Genomic DNA, 22,174 nt, shown 5'->3' on the forward strand with positions numbered 1-22,174 from the left:
TTGTCAGGCGGCATCACTGCCTGCTTGCTGACCCGCAGGACTCCTCGTACTTCCCTCCCGTCCTCCACAGCAGGAGGTCTGCAAGGGCTGTCCTTACCCCTCAGGGCCTCTCCCCTCCCCCAGCTGCCGGTGTCTCCGTTCAGGCGCTGGCCTGCACGCCTCACTTGAAGGCTGTCTCCCTGGCCTTCTCTCACGTCACCCTCCAGATTGCTTCCTTTCCTAAAACTGGGTAGTGGTTTTGAGCACTGCTTATGTAATGACCTTCGTGCCTGGGCACTTTTGTGGTCTTGCCCCATTTGCTGGACTCTGACAGGAAGTGGTGGTCCAGCTCTTCTTAACTGGGCAGCAGCACTCCCACCCCCAACTTTGCCAGGGTGTCTCACGCCCCCTGCCTCTGCTGTTTGGTTCCTGGCAGGACTTTCCTGGCCCGTCCTGCCCCACAGTGGTGTTGGGTTAGATGTCTGTGTCAGGATTGAAGTCAAGAGTGACAGAAAACTCAGCCCAGTAGAGGCTTAAACAGGATAGTCTCTGTTTCTTTTGCATAACTAAGATGCAGAAAGGCTGAGGTGGATAGAGGCTCTTCCTAACTTCCTCTGCAGTCCTCATGGTCCAAGATGGCTGTCAGAGCTCCAGCTGTCACATAAGCATTCCTGCCACCGGGATGGAGGGAGGGGCAAAAGAGGTGTGCCCCCTTTTTAGACACCTTGTGGGAGCTGAGCAGGATGGGCCAGAACTTAGCTGTGGGACCACGCCTCATTACAAGGGAGGCTGGAAGAAGCTCTGTTGGCTGTGAACCTAGCTGAAAGTCAGCATTTTGTTCCTGAGGTCAGAAATAGCACATCTTGGAACTTGGGGTGGGTGGTCTCTGCCACAGCACCCCTCTTGTATCCTTCCAGTGGGCCTCTGGGCATTTCTCCCACTGTCACTCTGCACTGTTGGTCTCCAGCTTTTTCTGCCTGTCCCTGTGGATAGCGTGGTGCCTGACAGGAGTGTTATTCAGGGTTTATCGGTGCATGATGGGTAAGATGAGGGCTTGTAAAGGAAGTCCTGCTTCATCCATCCGGCTTGTGAAAACTCATCACAAAAAGAGCACATATTAAAAATCACAAAGAATTTAGATAATTCAAGGTCAAGATATAGAAGCACTCATTAAGGGGAACTACACTGGCTTGGTGATATGTCACAGGGCCTAATGGTTTATGGTTCTGTAAATATCTGTTTTTTGCCTCTAATGATAAGCTGAAACCAGTTTTTTTGTTTGTTTGTTTTGTTTGTTTGAGGTCTTTTTGGAAATGTAGTTTGTAGAGACATTTCAAGCAAAATTAAAGTTATCAGATTCTAAACTGAGAACAGTTTAACTTAAGCATGATTTAAGTCTCAGCAGGGTTTAGACTTTTGGAACTAGTGTTTTTCGTCTTCCCTCTGCCCACTGTATAATGTCTGCTACACTGTGCTTAATTTCAGAAGCCTAACAAGAAAATGCATCTCTCGTTATATATAATCACGTCAAATTGAGAGGCATTATGTGGTATGGCTTAACACTTTGGAATTTGTTAAAGACTTTTTTATTATACTTTGGAATAATTAGCTTTTATAAAGTGGGAGGATGTACACATCTTAAAATTTCTCTTCCCTTTGTTTGTTAATATTTTGGTTTATACAATTTCCTAACAGTTGTACAGCTAGTGGCTGTGATCAGAAGTTCAACACAAAATCAAACTTGAAGAAACATTTTGAACGCAAACATGAAAACCAGCAAAAACAATATGTAGTAAGTATGAATGATTTTATATGCTTAAATTCTGACTTTTTTATGTTTATTGCCTGTGTGTCTAAAATTTTCATCAACCAAATTTTGTCTGTCAAATATCTGAATTTAGTTTGACACTAGCTATCATAATAATGGCTTATTTTGAAAGCAAACTTTTTTGCTAATTAAAGTATATTATTGGTAGACTACCCCAAATGAAACGTTTTTTGCTGTTTCATATATGTTACTCTTCAAAGCTTCTTGAATTTTATAGTAACTAAATGGGTGAAAGTAGCAAGTATGTAATTTCTGCGATATTTTTATCTTGAGAGGATTCTGTTATGAACTGTTCTTGAATTTTTTTTTTTGAAACTAACAAACCTTTACTTAAACAGTGCAGTTTTGAAGGTTGTAAGAAGACCTTTAAGAAGCATCAGCAGCTGAAAATCCATCAGTGCCAGCACACCAACGAACCGCCGTTCAAGTAGGTACTTTACGTGGGTGAAAACCTCTTAAAGTTCAGGTGGGGATAAGATTAAAATGCATAGGTTGCATACCAATGCTCAGAAACAGTTTCTTAATCAACATTTTCCTGTTAAGTTGTACAGTGTATGCCCATTTATGTATTGGGGCATTTCAAAAGTTTGTGCTTTTGTTTCTCTAAAAGAAAGATTTGATGTGTTTCAGAATAATTTGTGAAATTAGTACAATTGTGGTTAAGCTTGAAGGGAAGGGTTATGTCTTAACTATTCAATAGAGCCTGTTCAGTGGTGTGAAATGTCCTTATGAAGATGCTAAGTATTCCTTTCCTGTAGAACAAAGCTATCTGGGCTTAGCCTGCATCAGAGAGGGTTTCAGGAGAACAGGGAGAGGTGACTGGACATGTTGGAAGACACCCGCAAAGGGCACCTGCTGATGGCTGTCCTGCGAGCCCTGGCTGGCGCTGTGCGCGGCTGGGCTGTCCCCTGCCTGGGACTTGTGGCCGTGACAGGGCCTGTCCCTGCTTGCAGCTCTGCTGCCTCTTCCTGTGCCGCTGGTGGCCTGAGCGCAGAAGGGGCACCCAGAGGCCATGCGTCTGCTGCTGTGTTTTCTTTTCACACCATCCCATGGCAACATCATTAGAAAAACTAGACACAAATGACTCCGGATGACTTAGGTGTTTACCCGAGCCATCTTTCTGTTGCCATGAAAACGGTATATTTTCAGAGGTATAAAGATGAAAACTGTTTAATTTGATCACATAAGCACACACACAAAAAAAGTAATGACTTTTTTCTTTCAGTTTGTTCTGTCCAAGGCTGGTGAAGTAACTTGCATTTCACCTACAACTAGGTCTGAATTTGAAATCCCATTTTTATGACTGGTTTGGTTGTGGGAGGAGGAGACTGGCAGGATGAGGACGACATACTGTTTAAGTGCAGTTCTGTCTGAAAACGGATCAGCTAACGCTCATGTGTTGTTGACTCAGGTGTACCCATGAAGGATGTGGAAAACACTTTGCTTCCCCCAGCAGTCTGAAGCGACACGGGAAGGTCCACGAGGGTGCGTACTGGTGCCTGCTCTGACGGGCACACCAGCAGTAGAGCGTGTTTGTTTAATTCTCTGACTGCTGGAGTCTGTGGTCATCCCGAGAAGCTGAAACTGCGTGGGCAGGGGCTCCATCTGCTTGTTCAGGTTTTATGCTCTTGACCAAAGAGGTGCTGGGTGTCGTGTCTGCCCTTCCACTCCCTGTTGTTGCTGTTGAGAGTTAACGTTTATTGTTTACAGCCATGCCTGCTTATGCTTCTTCCTTGTGAAAGGGTTGGAACTCGAGCTGTGGCTTTGCTGCTTCAGCTGCTTTTAACCTCTTCTCTTTCCTTTCCTTGTTGGCATTCAAAGGACTTGGATTATAGTTTGAGGTTTTTGGAGTAATCAGATTGTAACTTTTTTCAGAAAGACTTAAGCCAACAGCTTGAATCTCTTCTGTTTCCATGAAGGATTTTTGAAACATATTCCAGTTTCCCAAGCCTTAGAATTTATATGACTTTTTAAAATATTTATTTGTTTATTTATTTATTTATTTTTGGCTGCGTTGGGTCTTCGTTGCTGTGTGCGGGTTTTCTCTAGTTGCAGCGAGCGGGGGCTACTCTTTGTTGCGGTGCGCGGGCTTCTCCTTGCGGCGGCTTCTCTTGTTGGGGAGCACAGGCCCTAGGCGCGCAGGCTTCATTAGTTGTGGCACATGGGCTCAGTAGTTGTGGCTCGTGGGCTCTAGAGCGCAGGCTCAGTAGTTGTGGCACACGGGCTTAGTTGGTCCACAGCCTGTGGATCATCCCGGACCAGGGCTCAAACTTGTGTCTCCTGTATTGGCAGGTGGATTCTTAACCACAGCATCACCAGGGAAGTCCCCCCCCCCTTTTTTTTTTAAGACGGGACTAGTAGTTGAGTCTTTTAGTTTCTATCTGGTATTTAATTGGGTGAAGCTCAGGCTGACTGTTACACTGACTAATCCAGTTCAAGTGCTTTGCACAGTGTCCATTTTTGATCAGGGAGTTTTTCTCTGGAATCTTGTTTTCTTTTTTCCCTTAGCTGCTGCTTCCTAGTTCTTTTTTGCAGCATGAAATTTACAAGATATTGACACTACAGGAAGCTGGGGGTGGGCACGGCTATCCTTGGTGGTTTATCCAGGGCAAAGGGCTGAGTAAAAAAAGAGGCAAAGCTAAAGCAGGGGGAGGGGAAAGGGGCCTTGAGCCATGGAGGCGGGGTTGGGGGGGGCATCACAGCAGCTGGGAGTCCCTGGGCTGTGTACCCAACCCACTGAGAACAGGAGAGGGAGGGCCTCCTCATGAAGCCCTGCTGAAGGGAGAGCCTATATGAAGGACCTTGACATGCAGTTGTTTGGTTTTACTGTAAAATAAACTTTTTAGTTTTCATAGCTATCTTGCAGTCTAATTTTTTTTGATAATTTGCTTTTTTATGATAATTATTTTCCTTTCAATCTAATTATGATTGGTGTTTATGCCAAATATTCACAAAAGGCAACGCACCAATCTGTTTTTTTGTTTTTTTTTGAAATAGGCTATATGTGTCAAAAAGAATGTCCTTTTGTGGCAAAAACATGGACAGAGCTTCTGAAACATGTGAGAGAAGCCCATAAAGGTAAGGCAGGCATGAGGGGCACGATATAAATATCTGCCCCTGTGGAACTGATTGAGTGCTTTTAAAGGGTGAAACATTAAATATGCACTTGAAAATACAGAGTTTCTATAGTATGTCTGGTTAAGTGCTGGGTACCTCAGCTGTTTGACACGTGAGCAGAGATCCGTGGTCCTGGGCCAAGGCCTGTACACATTTTAAAGGCTCGGGCAGGTGAGGCCTCCGGGGAGGCACTGGCTGGTGTCTGCGGGGCAGTGTGGGAAGCGTGCCCTGTGTGTTGGGGGACACGGAAGAAAACTGGTCCGTTTAACTCCCTCCCCTTGCTGCGCCCCCGGGTGGAGAACCCCAGCTGCTTGCATACGAAAACAGGGATTTCATGTCATGTAGGAACTTGGAAAAATTGAGGCCTACTTTCAAGCAGTAAAAACTGGAGTTAGTTTTCTCTCAGATTTCTGATCTATGTGTCTTCATAAGGTTTTGGGCATCGAATATGTCGCTTGATACATTCCATATTAGTTTTTCCTGTATGGTAACACCTGGGAAGTGGGCTCAGTTTGCTTGTCTGCTCCCGCAGAGGACATAACATGTGACGTGTGCCAGAAGACGTTTAAGCGCAAGGATTTCCTGAAGCAGCATATGAGAATTCACGCCCCAGAGAGGGACATGTGTCGGTGCCCCAGGGAAGGCTGCGGCCGCACCTACACCACCGTGTTCAACCTCCAGAGCCACATCCTCTCGTTCCACGAGGAGCGGCGCCCGTTTGTGTGTGAGCACGCCAGCTGCGGCAAGACATTTGCCATGAAGGTGAGCACCCTGCCCGGGCGCCGTCCTTGGGGGCTGCTGGGCTCCAGGGAGCCTGGCTCCAGGCGGCAGATGGGGAGGCTGGGGGAGACTCCGGCCCTTCATTCCTGCTCCAGCAGGAGTGGTTCTCCACCAAACTCTGCGAACAGACAGATTCGCCCCTGCCAGTGGTGCTCAAAGTCTGGCCCTCAGCATCGCCAGGGAACTTGCGAGAAATGCCCATCCAGGCTCCACTCCAGACCCACTGAATCAGAAGTTTTGGGAATGGGCCCAGTCATTTTTGTTTTAACAAACTTTCCAGGTGATTCTTATGTGACGGAATTTGAGACCCAGTGGCCTCTGGTACCATATGCTTATTATTTATGAGTCTGCTGATATTTGGGGTGTCCTTCTGGGCCGCCATCATCTGGGGATTGAGAAGGGGAGCAAGAGACAAGGACATGGGGGACCTTAGAGCTTCGGGACACTCATCTAGACTTGGAGACCGTGACCCAGGTGGAGGGGCCCGTGCGGCTCCGAGGACCTGCGCCTGGTTGGTGCTCTCACAGGCGCTCGTGTGAACAATGGTAGAGACTGAAGTGGGGGAGAGGCTGGCTTAGCACAGCCCAGACCGAGAGAAAACCACGGAACTGCTGGTGGTCAGTGTTCATGCCAAAGACAGCAGGACTTGGGTCAGATTTTCCACTGGTGTTTGGCGACGCTGATGACACAGATTCAGTAAGAAGAACCTTCAGCTTGGAAGGGTTTTCAGAACTGGCCCCCCAAACCCCTATGAAAGAACTAGGAAGCCACAGGCGCACGTGGTGAAAATGTATACATTCCTAACCTGGGTCCTTGGAAAAGGCAGTGATTTTAGTCCAGGATTTAAGGAACAGTTCTGCTCCAGGTGGTAGAAGTCAGATCCCTCAAGAGAATGTAACAGAAAGAAGGCTGTCCGTTTATTTAAATGACTCATGGGGCTTTCATATTAGCAGACACCAAGTACCAAGTGCCAGTGTTTTACAAATAAAACTGTTTTTCTTTTTCCTTCATTGTAGCAGAGCCTCAGCAGGCATGCCGTTGTGCATGACCCTGACAAGAAAAAAATGAAGCTCAAAGTAAGTTGAGACTTAGTAAGCTATTAATTTTAAAACATAAATTGCTTAAACTAGATGCAATCTATTTAGCATATTTTCAACTATGTATTACTCTGTGAGGCTGTACTACTATATAAAGCAATTGTGTGGATTTCACTTTCTTACTTTACAACAGTTTTGTTGTTGTATATACTGTGATAGTTGTATACCTAATAAGTATACGATTCCAGTAGTTTTGATTTTGAATTCGAGTTACAGTCGTCCCTTGGTATCCATGGGGAATTGGTTCCAGGAACCCCCAGGATACCAAAATCCGCAGGTGCCCAAGTAAAGTTATATGAGGATTTTCGACTGCACAGGTGTCCACGTGCCTAACCCCCCCCAAGTTCAAGGGTCAGCTGCATTTGCATATAACCTCCGCACATCTTCCATATACCTTAAATCAGCTCTATGTTACTTACAATACCTAATACAATGAAAATACTATGTAAATTGTTGGCACACGGTAAATTCAAATTTTGCTTTTTGGAACTTTCTGGATTTTTCTTTTTTTAAAAAATATTTTTGATAAGCTGTTGGTTGACCCACAGATATAGAGGCCTGCCTGTAATCTGTCTTCCTCATTCCCAAAGGTGAGACCGTCTCGTGAAAAACGGAGTCTGGCCTCTCGGCTCAGTGGGTACATGCCTCCTAAAAGGACACAGGACCAGGGCGTGTCTTTGCCCAGAAACGGGGAGACTGAACTGCCTTCTGAACTGCACTAAAGGCAAGGTGCCCTCCGCCGTGGCGATGCTGGCCCCAGGTACACACCAGACTGCTTTGTTTGAAGGACCGCAGACCAGTCAGCTCAGTTACTTTCTCTCAGAAGCACGTTTTTATTAAAATCACTGGTGCAGAGCATTGGATGCTCCGTCGTTTCCATTTCCTCTGTTCAGAGCGTCTCCTCTCTGGGTCCCCAGAGCTGATCTGCACTCATTCTCTTCCTTTTGGCTCAAGGGACGAAGCACACACATCACAGCCTTTCCCCCTCTGATGAGCTGTGGCCTGGATGAGAAGGTAGCTATTCCAGGCATAGTCTGGAGTATTTGATTACATATCTCCTCCTAGAAAAGGAAAACAGCCAAAGACTAATTTAACACCAACATCTTTGATTCTTCCCTGTGTTAATGCTCTAATACACATAAAAACCGGCATGCTTGAATTGCTGCTGTTTAAGGGATTTGCTGAATCGAATCGTACATACCTGGGTTAAGTTGACTGAAACCTGTACAATAAGCAGGCAGTTACACAAACTCCATGTAACTAGGCTAATGCACTAAAGGCTTGATAGTTTTAAATCCCGTCATGGCACTGAGGGGCTATGTTTGGCCCAGACCACCCTCTCGAAGAAAGTGCAAAGCAGTGGGTTTGGGCCCTGGCAGAACCCGTCCTCTCCCCCGAGGTGGTCAGCCCAGTACCATTCCCGGCACTCATTCACAGAGTCATTGGGGTGGTTAGAAAAATACAGCTCAGTCCTAGAGATTCTGGATCGGCTGGGCTGGGCTGGGCCGGGCCGGGCCGGGCCCTAGGCCTGAGTCATTCTCACGTGGAACTAGGGTTGAAAACTGCTGGAATAAAGGCTGCCTTTTAGATGCTGCAAGTTGTCTAACTCCAAAAGCAAAGTAGATACTCCACAGACTTATCCTGGGACTGTGAACTGATAGACACTTTCTAGAAGACAATTTGACTTTATATGGAGTGTTGCTTATAGGCCTTTATAGAGAGGAAACAGACTTTAAAAGATGAACCCATAAAGTTTCTAACTTTTCCTATTTAAGTGTTGGATACTCTACAATTTGCAAAATAGAATAGCATATGGCCTGTAAGTTATAAAAGAGGGTTTTTTAAATATAAATTTATTTTTATTTATTTTTGCGTTGGGTCTTTGCTGCTGCATGTGGGCTTTCTCTAGTTGCGGTGAGCGGGGGCTACTCTTCGTTGTGGTGCGCGGGCTTCTCATTGCGGTGGCTTCTCTTGTTGCAGAGCAGGGACTCTAGGTGCGTGGGCTTCAGTAGTTGTGGCTCGAAGGCTCTAGAGCACAGGGCTCAGTAGTTGTGGCTTGGGGGCTCTAGACCGCAGGCTTAGCAGCTCCGCGGCACGTGGGATCTTCCTGGACCAGGGCTCAAACCTGTGTCCCCTGCATTGGCAGGCGGATTCTTAACCACTGCGCCACCAGTGAAGCCCTGTGAACTAGAGTGGTTTCACGTGGCGAAGTATTTATGCTACAATGGAAAAAGTAACGTGTACATTTTGCATTTTGAAAAACAAATTGGAAAGCTACTACCGTCACTGGGTAAGATTAGTAGTTACTTTTCTTTGCCTTTACATTTCCCAGATTTTCTACAGTTGAATTTTTTTTTTTTTTTTTTTTTCAGTATGCGGGCCTCTCACTGTTGTGGCCTCTCCTGTTGCGGAGCACGGGCTCCGGACACGCAGGCTCAGCGGCCATGGCTCACGGGCCCAGCCACTCTGTGGCATGTGGGATCCTCCCAGACCGGGGCACGAACTCGCGTCTCCTGCATCGGCAGGCGGACTCTCAACCACTGCGCCACCAGGGAAGCCCTACAGTTGTATTTTTAAGATCAGAAAGAAAACAAAAACACACAAGCAGTCAGTCACACCTGCTTTTACTTACCATTTTGTTTTCTGGCTCTTCTGTATTCTTCCCTTTCTTTATTGTAATTTGAACTTTATACTTCTTCTCGATCCAGTGCTGAATCTGTTTACTCTTTGTGTCCAAATCATGTTGTCCAATATTTGAAGAAAAAGTCAGTTCCTTTGTCAGGGTGGGTCCTGGTTTGAAAGAGTGAGACTTGGTGCTAGTCTGTGTGAGGCCTGTGCTTCATCACATGCTCGTCCTAAGTCTACATTGCTACGGGGGCCCTAAAAGTCCTCCTGTCCGGTAGTTTCACATGCCAGTAAACATTTAAACACAGGAGACAGACACAGGTAAAATACCAATTTTTTACCTGCCAAGTAAGAGTATTTCAATATGGAATGCTTCTGTTTATCGTTACCATTGTCTGATGAAAGAACAAAGAAATGGTCCTTTAAAAGGAACCAGTTAATCCTTACTCTTCTTATTTTGGATGGTGGGTAACAGGTGTTTATTATATTTTTTCTTTAGGCTTTCTTTTCTTCTTATATTTTTTCTTTAAATAAAAGTAATTTTTCTAAAAAGGAATTCTTTCATTAACACCTTTTTGCTTCCTTACAGCTCCTACCAGCTGGTCTGAGTTCTCTGTCAGCCCTTCAGCCACCTCTGAACCAAGCTTCTCAGGCTGTTCACCTTTTTGTTTTAAATGTGACATAGTTTGATGTCCTTATCACCCTAGCTGGCCTCTTGTGGATAGTTTTTTGTTTTCCAGTCAACATCCCTGTTGTTAAATGTGGTGTCAGGAAATGGACACGTGGCCTTACTGTGCAGCTCTGGGGCCAGCCTTCTGACCTCTGTCCCAGTGTGTTTTCCATAATGATCAGCACGTACTAGGAATCATGAAAAGCAAACCTCTTCACTTAACATACGACTCACGGCTTCTGTACGGTTTAAATGACAAGTGAGCTGACACATCACGTGAGCGTTCCTACCCTTACTGTAATGAAACGGGCGTGGGGCACGCTCCAGGAACCACTTCAGAGTTAGGGAGCGCTTCCGTTTGAGTAACTGCACACCTCCCCCCCAACCTTAGAGATGACGGGAGCAGGGGAGGAGGGCGCCCCGACAGGTGAGCGGCGCAGGACAGGACCAGGAGCCCGCCCCACCTGTCCGCGTCGTCACGCCCATGCGCCACTGTGCCGGGCCGGGCACTGGGAGGCCAGGCAGCCGTCGGGGGTTTAAGGGTTCCCATTATTTTGGTGGTGGTCACCTTGTTCTCCCCTCATTTTACACAGGTGTAGAGGAAGACATGACGGACACAAGAGTAGAAAGGAAAATAGAAAAAAAGGGATAGAAATAAGTGGACGAAAAAGACACTGGAAATGGTGGTGAAAGGACGTCTCAGTTTCTCACTGGCCCGTTGTCACAGGGGCCCTGGCAAATGCCAGACCTCAGCTGCAGATCTGCAGTCCTGAGGACCTTGGGGGCAGACAGCAAGGTACCTACCAGGCTTGGGCTCGGCCCTCTCCATCCCTCTGAGGCGGAGCCGCTCCTGGTAGATCTGCGTTCCTGTCATGAGCTGGTACCGCGGGGGCTGGGCGCCGGGGTCCCTCGGCACCAGCCGCAGGTCCTGCTCGGCCATGAGCCTGATGACGTTCGCTCGGTGCATGGGGCCCAGGTCGTTGCCCTTCTCATCCAGCACCTGAATGATGCGCTCGTTAATTTTTCTTCCAACGTTACGAAAAGCTGTTTCCTGCTTTGTTTTCTTTCCTCTCTTGTCCTGGTCGACTTCAGTACTAAAGGCTGCTGTGTGACTGAGGCAGGATGGTCTCGGGGCGGAGGCGGTGTGGGGTGGCTCCGCCAGCGCCGTCTTCCGTACGACGTACGTACCCAAACGTCTTCTAATGCAAGTATTGTCCGTTTTCATAGTTTGTAATGTTAGCCTCTTTAGAAAAAGAGCAGCCATCCTAAAAAGCAGGGAGAAAAGCTCACTGAAGTCTGATCACTCATTCCCATGGGTCGGTGCTGTGGAACATGGAGGGTGTGTGTGAGCCTGTGGGAACCTCACCTGTGAACACTGCAAGTCCATGCGCAGGAAACTTAAAAGTTATCTTAGTTGACTCCGTTCCCCATGGATCTCACAGTGCCAGCTCCAAAAGCAGCTGTCACCCTAAGGCTTTCTTTAGGACGATGCAGAATAGTGAATCCCTGGGGACTCACAAACACCTCTTCATGAACGTAATGAACAACTTATCAGTACATCTGACGGTCTACAAAAGGTAAGAACACGGTTATGGGAAAGGGGACCCTCCAGGAAGACAGCTGACCCCCTGGAAGAAAGAACTGGGACTCTCAGAAAGGAAATGCCCTGACATTGAAGTGGCCTCATAAACTACATCCATCACTCACAAGGCAGGTGCTGCACTGCTGCCAGAGGTGGGCTAAAGCGTCAGGCGCATGTGGTCTGACTTCATGGCTATGAACGCTGCACTCAGAAGGGGCATTTTGATTTTTTAGTTGCTTGTCCACCATAATAAGTGTCCCTCCTACCATCCACTTGACAGGTAGACCTGAGAAGTGTCTGAGGGAGTGATGAGAGGACCCGTTCATCTCATCTAGGGTTTGCTGAGAAGCACAAGAGAATCAAGAACTCGGAGAGGTAGGTGTGTGCGGCTCGTCAATGAGAGAGAAGAGGATGTGGTGCCTTAGACGGTGCTTCTCAGAGAAGGCTCCCTGGGGCACCTGCTCGAGCATCACCTGGGGCGTGTGTCCAGACTGGAAGCTCCCTCTGGTCCAGCTCTGATCCCACTGGGCTGGGTATCCCACTCCTACCCGTCACCACCAACCACGCCCATCGTCGACCAGTGACATGGGTGGGGGGAATGAACAGCAAACTATGTAAAGTGATGGGAGGCGCACGTTCTCACCTCCCTCCCCCACAGGTCTGTCGCTCTGGCTCCAAACCCGCAGGCCCCCCAAGAACGCCACCCTTGCAGAGTTAACTGCCCACCCAGGCCCTCCACGCAGATACCCAGCGGGCACCCTCAAGTCCGCACGGCCAGAGCTGCATCCCACCTGCCCTGCTCCCCGCTGTGTCCTCCCGTGTCCTGTCCTCACATACACCCTCTGACGCTCGGGCCCAGAACAGCTGAGTGATCCTTGACCCTTCTTTTTCAGCAGATCCCATTGTTCGCCCTCTAAAAATCGGCAGGATCCAAGCATTCCTCACCTTTTCCCTTGCTGTCTATTGCCCTGCCTCTGAAACACCCTCAACTCTCACCTGGATCAGGTCCCAGCCTCCTGACAGTCCTCCCCGCTGCTGCCCCTTAAAACATGGAAGTCAGGCTGCGACGCTCCTCTGCCCACAGCCCTCCGCGGCCCCCACCTCGCTGCAGAGCCCCCGGGACCAGGCCCCCACCCACCCCTGCCCACAGCACCCACCCCGCTTCTTGTGCTCCCTGTCCCAACTGCATGGGCCTCCCTGCCATTCCTGTAAACGCCGGGCGCCCCCAGCCCCTGCCCCAGGTGGGATTCTCTCCCTCAGACGATGCCAGTTCATCTACTTCTCGGCGAGGCCTTCCCTGTCCACTCTGTCAACGGCACATCCCATCCTTTCAAACTCATGACCTTGCCTTTTAAAGAGATTCACTGCCGACATACACTGATCTACACATGAACACTCACAGTCTTTCCTCACTGGAACGTAAGCTTCATGAGACGACGTCACTTGTCTACTTCGTTCACTGCTGTGCTCCCCACACTAGCGCCTACAGCCTGTCTCAGTACGTACAGCCGTCCTCGGTATCCACGTGGGACTGGTTCCAGGACACCTGGCACGGACACCAAACTCCGAGGATGCTCAAGTCCCTTATATAAAAAGCTGGAGTGTTCGCACGTAACCTATGCACATCCTCCTGTACACCTTGAATCATCTCTAGATTACTTATAATACCTAATACGATGGAAATATATAAATAGTTGCCTGGCACAGTCGCTTTTTGGAACTTCCTAGCAATTTTTTCTTTTTCAAGTATTTTCAGTCATGGTTGGTTGCAGCCACGGATGTGGAACCTGTGGATACGGAGGGCTGACTGAACGTGCTGAATGACTGCGTGAGCCCAAGGAAACCGCCAGGAGGCAGGCGGTGTTTGGGGGCAAATCTCCAGGTCGTCAGGTGCATCAGCGCCCCCCACCGCAGATGTGCTGTAAGAGCACTCTTTTTATTCTAGAGATATTGAACTTTCCTCTGTATATTTTCTTCCTTTATGCAAAATCTAGGGCCCTTTTTTCCAGGAGTATTCAATCATACCGCTGTATCAGTTTTCTTCTGGTGCTTTTCTATAGTATCGTGAGAAGATATTGTCAGATTTATGAATAAACCTTGAATAAAATGATCCATGCTTTACAAAAAAAAAAAAATTCCCAGCTGGCATTTCAAATGTCCACCAACCTCAGTGAGATCTACGGCCAGATGTTTCATCCACAATGAATGGGTTACCTGACGGTCATTAACTGGGGATGCAGATGCTGTAAAGGTTCCACAGTGGGACTGAACTGGGTTTTAAATAGCTGAGATACATACTGTTCAATAACAGACACTCAGATACTTGTTGCCATGTGGTAGAAGTCGGCAAACCAAACAGAAAAGTCTGAAGACACTGGAGAAGACTTTTCCATTTATCCTCAGAAGAAGAGCAGCAGCAGCAAGTCCCAAATTTCACTATGAGTTAGGATGAAACTAGCAGTTACAGACGAAAGCTATAGTGTGCCCTGTGTAATGAATTATCAACACGTTACATAGAAAATACTATTTCAATAGGTAGGATTTTGTAAAACAAGCGAATAAACAAACTAGGCACAGGAGAAAGATGAAAAGAAATTTAAGAAGAACCCTGAGGTTTCCTTAAGGTTGAAGACACAGTAATTTTCTTTCCCCTATTCTTCCTAATTTCCATTATTTCTCTAATTTTTTATAAGGAGGAAGTATTTTTTATACTTTAATAAATTCTATTTGTTTACAAAATAAAAACTATTTCAGAAAGATAATGTAGTTTTTTTAAAGCTTTAAAAACACTTTCCAAGAAGAGGAAAAGGTAAAGAGTAGAAAAATTATAATAACAATAATTGAATATAATATATAATTATTATATAATTATATAACTATATAAATTATACATTATATAATTTATATAAATTATAATTTATATAAATTATAAAATATATAATGCTATATAAGTATATATTATATAATTATATAATTATTAATGTAATAATTAAAAATGATTATATTTACTTTTTTAAAGGTTCTTTGCTATTATTCAAATTTTAAAAGGCTTTAAATTTTCTTGACTTACACAGCAATTATGCTTCAACACTAGCTAAATTTTGGCTTTGGATCAGCAAAGAGGAAGATATACCTGTTTCTTCAAAATAAGCTTTTCATAGATAAAATATAAATAACAGAGTTAGGGAAAAACCTGTGATATGAAATTTGAATCAGAAACATCAACATAAATTCAAGTAATTGAGAAACTTATTAGGAAAATTCTCAAGCATGTACAGAAAAAACAGCAAAATAAAGGCCTAAGCACCCATCACTTAGCTCCTTGATTCGCAGCATGTGGTCCAACAGGCTTTCTCTCCACCAGCAACTACTCCCGGGACCCCAGCATCTGTGAACTACTTCCGAGTAAATCCTGTGTCATCACTAAACACTCCAGTAAGAGCTGAGGACTCTTGTATCTTTTGAATAAACACAGTAACACATCCCAACTGATAATCATTCCTCTATATGTTCAAATATCCAGTCTTCAGGTTTCCCTGATAGTATTACCATTTTGTTTACATTTCATTTACAGTTTGATTGCATGAAGAGACTCCCATGGGCCAAATGTGTGATAATTTAAACATCAGTGACTGAAATTCATTTCCACACACCGAATATGCAAAAATCTATGAAAAAGAAAGATAGTTAGCCACAACTGTATGTGACTGCTACTCTAACTCCTTACTCTGGAAATTGGTCATTGAAAAAGAACTAAGCATTTATCCTACCTTTTTAAGAAGAACTGTAAGCCCCAGTTGATGAAGAAAAGCGTTCTTTAGAGGAGAATGCCAGCTAATACATGGAGAAGAAAAGTAATTTGAAAACCACCATTTTGTCATCTCCAATCAAATCACTGACTCAGGCAAAGATGGATGCAAAAATCATTAGGTAAAAAGCTGATGAGGAAACAAGGTATTCAAGTGGTGCCAAAGGGTGACCCAAAGAATACTTCCAGACTGAAGCGGGAAATGCGCACTCTGGCCGTCACCCCGTAACAGAGGTCAGACTCAGCACCTGACAGTCTAACACTCACCTCTTCACGTGATGGATGGTCCTTCCGTGAAGCAGTCCTGCCAAAAAGATTAAACCTGAACTGCGTCAAGCCTCTAGACTTAGCTTCTAGTTTCCAAGGATACAGGGGCCAAACTAGAGAGGAACGAATGAGATGACACTACAAGGAAACAGTCTGACAAGTCCAGACTGGGACAAAACCACTGGCCTCAAGTCTTAAAAAAAGACTTAAAAAAAGAAAAGTCAGTGTGCCTGGGAACTTGAATTAAAAGACTGTGGAGACATATGGGACTTCCCTGGTGGCGCAGTGGTTAAGAATCTGCCTGCCAATGCAGGGGACCCAGGTTCAAGCCCTGGTCCAGGAGGATCCCACATGCCAGGGAGCAACTAAGCCCGTGTGCCACAACTACTGAGCCTGTGCTCTAGAGCCCACAAGCCACAACTACTCAGCCCATATGCCACAACTACTGAGCCCGCAAGCCACAACTACTGGAGCCTGTGCTCTGCAACAAGAGAAGCCACTGCAATGAGAAGCCCACGCACTGCAACAAAGAGCAGCCCCCACTCGCCGCAGCTAGAGAAAGCCCATGCACAGCAATGAAGACCAACAACAGCCCCTAGGAACTCCTTAGGGAGCATGTCATGACATCTGCAGCTTACTTTGAAATGGTTCGGCAGAAAATATAAATGTAATTATGGCAAAATCTGCAGAATCTACGTTATGGTTATATGAGTTTAGTTATTAATCTTTCAACTTTATGTTTAAATTTTTTTTCATAATTAAAAAAAATTTTTTTTAAAGAATCAACAACCTACAGGGAGGAAAAAGTTCACTAGTCATGCCAATATGACTATCCCAGTCTGTGTAAGTTGTACACTTACTGTAATTTAATAAACGGGCGCTCTGGCTTTATATATCTTAAAAAAATTCCCTTCATTAGTTGTAAGTCTATGTCTAAGTGGAGCCTATGTGTAAGGAACTTTACAAACTTAATGGCTGATTTTTTTTAATGCAAATTGCCTTTTTTTTCTCCATTTGGTTTTCATCAAATCAAGACTAAAAGTGTTTTACCATCATAAATGGTGATGGTTTCAGTTTAAGGTACTATGTGAACAATTTGTTGTTAACCAAAACAGCTAAAAGTTAACACAAGTTCTCTATTTTAGAGAAGTGGTTCTCAGAAAATGGGAGCCTACCAGCATCAACTGGGGATGCTTTTTTCAAAATACAAGATGTTTCCTCACCCCACTCCTGTTAACAACCACTGGGTTGGGACCCCCCCCCCCAGAAAAAGATGACGTTAAGAGTAATAGAACATTATAACGTAAGTGGGTTCAAGTAATTTAAGCTGGGATGTCTGGGGTTACCCTTAACCTTTCCAGGCTGATACAAAATAGGGAGCCAGTTTCTCTGATGAGATGTCTTTGATACCTCTGTCAAATATATACAGACCGAATGAACCAAATCTAAGTCAAAATAAGCACTTACTAGGAATCATGAAAAGCAAACCTCTTCACTTAATATCCAACTCACAGCTTCTGTACGGTTTAAATGACAAGTGAGCTGACAAAATACGTGAGTGTTCCTACCCTTACCTCCACAACTGGCATTTCTGAGACATCCAAAAATATTTTAAAAGCCAGTTATCTTAAAGTCAGTTACCTAAAATGCACAATTTAATAATATGAGATATCCATTTCCGATTCCATGATTACTCAGACCTTATTGAAATCACGCTGTGCTGTACGAGCTGCATCTATTGGTAGTTTTAGTTCAGGAGCTAACTCCATATTCTAGAAAGAAACACAGGATTTCTTTTTCTTCGTTGTTCTTTACTTACTTGAGATTGGATCATTGAAAAACTCCACATCCTCTAAGCACTGGAGGACAAACTGACAAATGTCCCCAGAGTCCCTCTCTCCTCTGGGCTGTGGTTCCTCTCCTGCAACTCCTGCTACTTTGCATCCTCACTCCTCTTCTTGGACCTCTTCAGCATCATCCCTAGCTGTCCCAGGATGATGTAAGAAAAAAATGTCAATTACATTATTCCAGATGTACACAACGGAGTAATTTTAGTGTTTGACCCACATATTACAATAAGAACTGGAAATAATTTAAACATTAAGTCATAAAGTGGGCAATTCTGAAATAAATATGTGGTACTTCCATATGCTGTGGTTCTCAGGTGAGCTTAGGGCTGCATCCTTTATACTTTCACATTAGTCTTCAGTTGTCTGAAAGGAACCACGTTCTTTGAGGACTGTTACCAAGTCCAGCTCGTGCTGCTCGCCACATGACAGGCCAATAAATCGAGAGACGAGTTGTTGGGACAAGGAACAGTGACTTTATTTGGAAAGCAGCAGACCGAAAAGATGGTGGACTCATGTCCCAAAGAACCACCTTCCCCGAGTTAGAATTCAGGCTTCTTTTATACTAAAAGGGGAGGGAGTAAAGTCCTGGTTCCGGCCAGACTCTGGAGGGGATGTGTTATTTCTTCCTCCCTGCAGCCATTCACAGGTGGGCCTGGTCTGGATATTTTCTGTGATCTGAACAAAGGTATTTTAGCTTCCAGGCCTTTATTTTGCCTTGGAGGCAGGGTTCCCAGAGATGGGACATTATGTATAGTTTAAGCTTATAGGCAACATCCCTTTAGTGATTAACTAGAATACAAAGGTTCTTCCCTATTATAGGACTACTTTCCCCAACTTTTATTACGAAAATGTTTAAACGTTCAGGAAAGTTGAAAGATTGTATAGTCAACACCCCAATACTCATTCACCCAGATTCCACTGTTGCTCTCCTTGGTTTATCTATCCATCTATTTTTTCCTCTTTCCATCCATTTTATTTATGGTTTGATACATTTCAAAGTAAGCTGCAGACACTCATACACTTCATCCTCAAACACATCAGCATGCATATCATTAACTAGAGTTCAATATTCATTTTCAATTCTTTTCATTTTGAGGCAAAATTTACATACAATGAAATGTACAAATCTTAGCACATAATTTGACAACACCTTTGTTACCAAACTCCTGTCAACTGAAGAGATGAAAATAACTTCTATTATTTGTTCACTCCCTGCTTTTCTTTCCTACATAGCTGACACTGTACATTGATACCTATTCTTTCCAGGGAGGTTGACTCAAAAGGTACACGGATTCTAGTGGACTAAATATTTGTGAAATGAATTTTGCCAGTTCTGATGACTTTAAGAATCGTCTCTCTCACCTTCCAGAGGAGTTTCACTAAGTCCTCCTGCCTGCTGCCCTGCCCACTGCCCCACCTGCCCCATTCCAGCCCGGGGTGGGCACCGCTGTCACCAAGCCTTCAGGTTGCTGTCGGCTGGCCCTGATTTTGTACAGAGTACTCTCGACACTGACGAGCTGCTGACGAGCTAGAACACTGATTAAAACACTGGAAAAAGCTAACATATATCTTGGCCAATTACTTAACCACATTTCTTTAGCCATAAAATTTTAAATTTTATTTTGTGGTTATTTTACTGAAATAAGTTAACCATCCACAAAACATGTTTTGAAAAGCTCTTAAATCCTGAGCTCAAGACTCAATATTAAAAGTTGTACTTATTCCTGTATATTAATTTTCTAAACGGTCATCTCACCTTCCAGAACTCCCTATCTCAGTGACCAGCATCTCAGTCCGTCCAGAGCCACGTCGTCTTGTCCACTTCTGCTCTCCCGCACTCTCACAGCTAATCCAACACCAAGCCTCCTCAGTCTTACTTCCGAACACCATAAATCCACCTACTTCTCTCCATATCCACTGCCACCACCCTAGTTTAAGACATCTTCCATCTCTCCTTTGGATTCCCATCAGTCTCCTAACTAAGCTGTTACACCATGAGCTCTGCAATCCGTTCTCCCCTCTGCAACGCTGGTGGTGTCCCCGCACCCAGCGCTCGCCCACTTTAAACCTGCCTGAAGATTAAAGACCAAGAGCTTTCAGGAGGCCAGAAGGTCCTTCGCACCCTCCTGGCCTCACTCCATTCCAGACTCCCATTATGCCTGAACCACCCTGGCCTTTCCGGTCTGGAAGTGCTCTTCCCCTTGGTTTAGGAAACTCCGTTCCTGCCTAGCGGGGTCTTAGGGCGTTCTTCCGATACCTCCCAGACTAGGCCAGCTCTCCCCTAGCCAACGCCCCCTCTCCCCGTCCCCCGCTATCTGCTTGTTGAGCTCAGTGTTAAGTGCGTCCACAGAACAGCTCATCTTTCCACGATTATAATTTTGTGATTATCTTATTACTGTTTCTCTCAGAGGGTAAGTTCTGTGAAGCAGGGAACGCATCCGGTTTACCCTTCCCTGCATCGCGCTGGGCACGGTCAACAGTGGCTGATTTTCCAGAGCCCTCCACTCTGCTCTTCCTTACACTGAAGCCTCTCATAACCTGTACTTGGAACAGCGGCTCTTCAGTAAGAAAATGTATTTACTTCTTTCAGGAGTCTTATGCCGTGGAGCCTAGTAAATGGTAAATGGGAAAACAAGAAATCCCAAATCACTCAGCGACCTTCCCCACTACGCCACCTTCTCTGGCCGCAGAGTGCAAAGAGCCTGCACGCCCTCCCCTGCTCCGCGCTGAGACAGGGAGTGGAGAGTGGGGGGAGCCCTGCCCGCCAAACACACCGGTCACGTGCACCTGCGGTGGCCACGCCCACCCGAGCCCCGCCCCGCGGCGCGCCTGGGCCGGAGCCGGCCGTAGCGACGTACGGCCTGCGTACGTGCCCGTACGTGCACAGGGATAACTGGGCGGAAGGTCCAGGGGCCTGAAGGACCGTGGACGGCGGGTCTAGGTGCTGCGGCTCCGGGGTGCGCGGACAGCACCTTGGGCTCGAAGACGGCTTTACAGCCCGGCCGAATCCCCGAACCCGCGGCACGGTCTGCAGGGCCTGTCCGCTGGCGGTGGGCGGCACTGAGCTTCCAGGGACTGGGACACGGCCGAGCGCAAGGCCGCGTCCTCCGCAGGCACGTCCCTACGACCCCGTCCTCCCGCCGCAGGTCCCCTCACCCGCGCAGCGCCCCTTGCCTTTAGCTTTACCTGTTCCGGGCCGCCGACTGGTAAGGTTTGGCAGAAGGAGCCCGCAAATGGGCTCTGCCGTGAGACCCTTTCACCTTCCGTAGTGGGCGGGGCTTCGGCCTGCGTCTTTAAAGGAAAGGTGACGTGAGGAGGAGCGCTTTTCCGGCCGGCGGCCTAAAGTCCTCCGACAGAAAATGCCGAGGGCGAGGGGAGGTGCGTGCGGGCAGTTGCCGTTCATCTGGCTCCTGCTGCCGCAGGTGGTGCGGCGATCGGAGCTTCCCATCCCCTCGGTCCATTACGTTGGCGCCGACCACGGTGTGGCTGTATTCCCACTAGGCTTAGAGCTTTCATACACGTCTTTTTTATTTAATAAAATACTATTTTGATAGAATGCTTAATAAACGATTTCATAAACGTCTTTATAATTATTGTGAGTTCGGGAGCACTGCTCACCTGCAAATGCAGGTGAGCAGGCAGACTCGGGAAGCAGAGGCTCCCGTCGGTTCCCAGGTAAGCGGCACTGGCAGCCTGCGAGCGCCGCGCCGGGCGCGGAAGGCCCCCGTGGCGCCGTAACCCGGAGAGCTCGGAGCCGTCAGCGTTTGGCCGAGGACCACACGGGCGTGGGGCGTGCGTGCAGTGTCCAGGCTCTGGAGTAGTTCTAACCTTGGGAGCGGACCGTGCACCCGGTCTCTTGCCTGCCTGCTTTGGGGTCCGCGAGCCTGCAGACCGCCGTGCCAGCCCCTGCCCCTCTCGCCTCTTCTCCAGTAGGCAATTCCTCCGTGGCAGAGTGGGAATTCCTCAGTGACCGTGACTCCCTGAAGCCACCTAGTTAGAGGATACTTTGATTTATATGAGAGCACACTGCTTCTATTGGATACTTGTAGTCCAGCAGGACACGTCGCTTTATTCTCTTTAAACAGCTCAAGACTCGCATTACCTCTTTCGTTTCAGATGAGAAAACTAATGCAGCCTTAAATAGTTCCTTGAGAGTAAAGACCAAGTTTCCGTTTCCTCATCAAACCCACGGCGTCGTCGGGCATAGTAGGTACTGAATTTTTGTTGAAAACGGTGAAGTGGTAAACCCAGAAAAACTATGTGTGGCCCAAAGGCCAAGGTTAGTATTTGCATGTTGGTCTTTTCCAAGTTAAACATGAAGAGTTAAAGATTCATTTTATCCTACCAAAAATATTCTTTAATAGCAAGATGTGTTTGTTTAGTGTAGATCTGGGGATGGAGTGACCAGCACAAAACTTGGGAAATGGTAGGTGCTTGTCACCTGTAAATGCCCGCATTTACAGCATTTACCTGTGTGCGTGCCGGGCAGTGTTACACAAGTGCTTGACTTCTCTCAAGTTGTTTAATCCTCAGGAAAATGTAATGACCTCATTTCACAGATGAGGGAACTG

The 22,174-nt window shown here is 46.4% G+C and overlaps 2 protein-coding genes across 5 annotated transcripts in view; one reads left to right on the plus strand and one right to left on the minus strand.

Moving 5' to 3' along the window:
* GTF3A (general transcription factor IIIA) overlaps nt 1–7,523 on the plus strand; it is a gene marked incomplete at both ends in the record, with an annotated part of 44,041 nt that extends 36,518 nt beyond the window's left edge. The window contains 7 exons of the mRNA XM_081214449.1: nt 1,675–1,771; nt 2,146–2,234; nt 3,219–3,292; nt 4,805–4,885; nt 5,457–5,686; nt 6,721–6,780; nt 7,392–7,523. Of these exons, the coding sequence (XP_081070575.1) occupies nt 1,675–1,771; nt 2,146–2,234; nt 3,219–3,292; nt 4,805–4,885; nt 5,457–5,686; nt 6,721–6,780; nt 7,392–7,523 (763 nt within the window). The remainder of the gene's footprint in view (nt 1–1,674; nt 1,772–2,145; nt 2,235–3,218; nt 3,293–4,804; nt 4,886–5,456; nt 5,687–6,720; nt 6,781–7,391) is intronic.
* An 83-nt stretch (nt 7,524–7,606) lies between these two features.
* On the minus strand, nt 7,607–20,878 carry MTIF3 (mitochondrial translational initiation factor 3). 4 transcript variants are annotated; one of them, XM_081214451.1, is made up of 6 exons: nt 20,790–20,863; nt 17,573–17,737; nt 11,463–11,664; nt 10,901–11,361; nt 9,434–9,591; nt 7,607–7,862 (listed from the first exon to the last, which is right to left on the minus strand). In XM_081214451.1, the coding sequence occupies exons 4-6, from the start codon at nt 11,358–11,360 to the stop codon at nt 7,644–7,646; spliced, it is 837 nt and encodes a 278-aa protein (XP_081070577.1). In that variant the 5' UTR covers nt 11,361; nt 11,463–11,664; nt 17,573–17,737; nt 20,790–20,863; the 3' UTR covers nt 7,607–7,643. The 4 variants fall into 4 exon arrangements, with proteins under 4 accessions (XP_081070577.1, XP_081070576.1, XP_081070578.1 ...); XM_081214450.1 differs by lacking the exon at nt 17,573–17,737 and having other exon boundaries at nt 20,790–20,878; XM_081214452.1 differs by lacking the exons at nt 17,573–17,737; nt 20,790–20,863 and adding an exon at nt 13,977–14,191.
* Between the last annotated feature and the right edge of the window lie 1,296 nt (nt 20,879–22,174).

This window comes from Mesoplodon bidens, assembly GCF_964165515.1.
Source record: "Mesoplodon bidens genome assembly, chromosome: 17".
NCBI classification, from domain to species: domain Eukaryota; kingdom Metazoa; phylum Chordata; class Mammalia; order Artiodactyla; family Ziphiidae; genus Mesoplodon; species Mesoplodon bidens.